We start from the raw sequence: 4,444 nt of genomic DNA on the forward strand, positions 1-4,444 counted from the left end.
TATATATATATGTATATATATATATATATATATATATATATATATATATAGACACACACATATATATATATATATAAATATATATCTATATATATATATCTATATCTATATATATATATATATATATATATATATATATATATATATATATATATATATATATATACATATACAAACATCTATGTATGAGTGAGATTCCCATTCTTATCCAGAGACCCTTCGGACACCTGGAAAGGAAAGCTGGACCAGCTTCTCTCAGCCTCTTTCAGCTGATCACCTACGAGATAGCCCGACGGTGATTGACTGGGGGACGCGTGACGCTGGTCCAGATTTCCGCTTCAGGTTTCTCAAGTTCTCTGAATATGAGCATCTATTCCATGCCCGCGAACTTACCGTAAGACATCCGACCCTCTGAAGATGTTCCTGGAACCGTCGTCGACCAGGAGGAAGTGGGTATGGTTGCCATCGAGAGACACTGGCTGGTGGTACTGGGCCTCCTTGACTTTGTATCTATGGGAGGAATATCCATTTATACTTTTATTATCTCTTATCCTTATCGATTCTGTTTCTGCTACTGCCAATATTAGTACTGCAAATGATGCTGATGCTGCATTATAATCCTCTTTAGTTTCACTGTCTACATTCGTATACCTATATATTTAGATTTCACCTGTGTTTCATCAAAAAGTAAAGTCATGAACCAAAATGACGCATCATTTTAAGACGTGTGAATTTTAAAACATTTAACATCAAAATATCGTTTTTAAGATACATTATTTCTGAAATATCTATTTATTTCACAGATACCTTTACCAAGCTGTAACTATTCAACCAAATGCCTACATTCTTGACAACATGAATCTGAATTGACTCAACATATCCACTGAGTTTTCAGCATATCCAGACCCTTTTCATCTTTCTTGTTTCTTTTGGCACAAATTCTTATAGCATCGTCTCTCCTATACTTAACGAGGACGAGACTAACTCTATATCATCAAATCTCAAATAGTAAACATATCGAACAACACTGAAACTCCTCCTCTTCTATCTTCATTAGTTAACGCCGACTATCGTAGCATGCCTTTCCTGTATTCACACAGCGAGGACGACACTCACTTTACATTAGCGAAGTCGCAAGGATCAGGACACACGAGGAGGTCCCTGTCATCAGTGTACCCCCAGGGAACCACGCCGATGCACCGGATGGCTCGTACCATGTGATCGCGCTCCTGGCAGTTCTTGGGAAGGAGAATTTCGTAAGAGGAATGTGGCGGAGGTTCACCTTGTGGAGGTAGTACTATATGCATGGATATATGTAGGCTTATACTCATTATGATACTATATGTAGACACATATGCGCGTGCACACGTACAATCAAACACACACAAACATCAAAGACCAAGTTCATTTTACTAAACACCGGAAAAGAATACAATTGGAATATTGGAGTTTCACACTTACATGAGTCTTCCGTTTGACCTAATAGGAAACAAAAAAGGAAAATCAATTAGTATAGAAAACCCACTTTTTATATATATATATATATATATATATATATATATATATATATATATATATATATATATATATATATATATATGGGTTTAAACTTTCAAATAAAGCAAGAGGCTTTATTGTAATTAGGCCCCTTCTGATCACATACTAGTCATATTCAGTACTTTATACTTACCGTAACATAACCTTCACACGAACTCAAGAAGCTGACGATGTATAGGGACGGTCAACAAAACAAAAACAAAAGGTTTTTTTTCGCGCACGCGCACAACAATGGTGGGCAAAAGATCAACAATAGCCGCTGAATCAGCTGTGGGAACGATGTCAACCCACTACAGTTCTCTCGATTCTCATGGTGAAAAACTGAAGTATTCTAAAGGTACAGAAAGCTCCCCAGATCCTTTCTCTCTCTCTGATGGCTGGTCTGAAAGCCCCAATGGTTGACCCATATTAGTTTTGGTGATATCTGTCTCTACCTACTACACACGCCAGGTAGTTACACAGAAGAGGACTTGAAAGCCTTCAAATCACTCGAAGCTTTTTCTTGTTCAAAACAAAACAGGATAATGGAATTTGGTATTCAACAGAAGAAAAAAATCAGAATACTGGACTATACTACCTCTTTGGTTGACCGACCTTTATACAAACACCTGGTGTTTACACATAAGAATTAAAGTCCTACAATTCTCTGGAAGGGTACAAGTAAGTACTCAATACTGCTTATAATAAGACTGGTTCGTAGTCGTAGGATTAAATTCTCCTGAACTAGTGAAATTCTTTCTTGCTTGCTCTTTGCCTTTTAGGCCTGGTTTTTCAAAAAGTTGCTCAAAACAGGGGTTTTATCATTTTTTTCGGACGTTATAGCCCGACTTTTCCAATAGGTAAATTTTACATTCCCACACAATACTCATCATGATACATGCGAGTGGAGACAGACCGCATACACTTATCTGGGTACTACTCAGTGCAGTGCAGACGACACATGATGTATTTTGGCGCATGCGCAGATAAGTGTATACGGTCTGTCTACACTCGCATGTCATCATGATACCATGAACAGATTTATGCAAATTTCCTGAAGCTGTTGAGAGATTTACTATCTTAATTTTGTTCCCATTTAATGTCTTACGACCTTTGTTCAGGGAAAGTTTTAAAATCAAATTAACTGAAACTTAAAGTGAAAGATACTCAATAGTAACCAGTCGCCCACATCTACCACCGCCTAGGCCTATGCCTAACCACGGGGAAATACATCCCCTAGAACATAACCGTTTAAATTTTAGAACATTTTTATAGAAAAGCTATCGTACGTACCATTAGCACAAACTCTTACATCACTCCCAGGTGCAGGATCAAAGTTCTGATTGATAGCCAAAGCCTCCTTCTCTCGAGGTCTTTCGGAAAACAATTAAATCTCAAAGTTGAACCTTTTTGATGTCCATTTACACATCCAGTAATAATGCAACTGTTTACCATGTCGAAGTTTCTTAGAAAAGGGTGAAAAAGGATGCGAATCTTATATAAATCGAGAAAAAGGAACGATGTTCGCGACAGACCAATACTTAATAACGAAGTTCATGGGATTTTGTTGTTTTTGCCCACCACTGCCTCCGATGGATCACGTGACAGCTCTGGTGACGTCACGATAACCGTCCATATATAGCTATGTACTCACATACATATACACATTATCCCTGTATTGCAACTGTATTGTGTTCACTGAATATAAAGTATGTGAAATTGATTTTTTTTTAAGGAAAAGTAATACACACACATACACACACACATATATATATGCACACACACACACACACACACACACACACACACACACACACACACACACACACACACACACATATATATATATATATATATATATATATATATATATATATATATATGTATATACATATACACACACACACACACACACACACACACACACACACACACACACACACACACACACACACACACACATATATATACATATATATATGTATATATATATATATATATATATATATATATATATATATATACATATATATACATATATATATATATATGTATATATATGTATATATATATATATATATATATATATATATATATATATATATATATGTATGTATGTATGTATGTATGTATATATATGTATATATATATATATATATATATATATATATATATATATATCATAATAATAATAAGTCTGACATCCTTATTTGACGTATTCTTTCATGCTCTCCGTCCTTATTCAAATATTCAAACATTCTTTCCAAGATTTCAACATGTTTTGCCATGACCGCACTTCAAAAGCCTTTCCGTGACTTTGCAGAAAATAATGATGAGTTTTGGATTTTTCTTCACTTCAAATTCCCTTTTCCTTGGCTGGAGCTTACTTCTTGGGTTGAATCGTCAAGTGTCTGAAAATGAGGGAATTGACCGTATGCGTAATGTGTCCGCATACATCACCGAGCTCTCGATTTCATTGCTTTTATATAATTTAAAATTTAGGAACAAAAGTCAACGAAAGCCTGCATAATTACTTCCATTCGTAAGGGAAAATAAATATTTTGATAATGACATGAAAGCTTTCCTCAATTCATACTGGCTTTCTTCCAATATACTTTCCCGGAGAAGATGGATTCACACTTTTTTCCCTCAGAAGAAGGGGCTAGAAGCCCTATATACAGTTTTAGTTCAATCTATACGTTATAGTGCATGGCCGGATACTTAATACATTTTATCTTGGGTTTAGACAGAAATTGGGCTGTTTTTATATCAATCCGCCAAACACCACATGCCATATCATGATCGCCAGGTAAACGAACAAATTCATCAGTTCAAATTCAGAATCTAAAAAATAATAATAATAATAATAAATGAATAAATAAATAGATAGATAAATAAAACGCGACCG

General features: G+C 35.1%; 1 protein-coding gene across 1 annotated transcript in view; it reads right to left on the bottom strand.

Annotated features, from left to right (window-relative positions):
- Positions 1–389: 389 nt before the first annotated feature.
- Positions 390–4,444, bottom strand: part of LOC138864125 (transient receptor potential cation channel subfamily M member 8-like) — an 8,254-nt gene continuing 4,199 nt past the window's right edge. The window contains exons 4-6 of the mRNA XM_070130170.1: positions 1,462–1,479; positions 1,117–1,238; positions 390–510 (exon numbers count right to left, since the gene is read on the bottom strand). Coding sequence (XP_069986271.1) covers positions 390–510; positions 1,117–1,238; positions 1,462–1,479 — 261 coding nt within the window. The remainder of the gene's footprint in view (positions 511–1,116; positions 1,239–1,461; positions 1,480–4,444) is intronic.

Source organism: Penaeus vannamei, chromosome 15 (assembly GCF_042767895.1).
Source record: "Penaeus vannamei isolate JL-2024 chromosome 15, ASM4276789v1, whole genome shotgun sequence".
Lineage (NCBI taxonomy): Eukaryota > Metazoa > Arthropoda > Malacostraca > Decapoda > Penaeidae > Penaeus > Penaeus vannamei.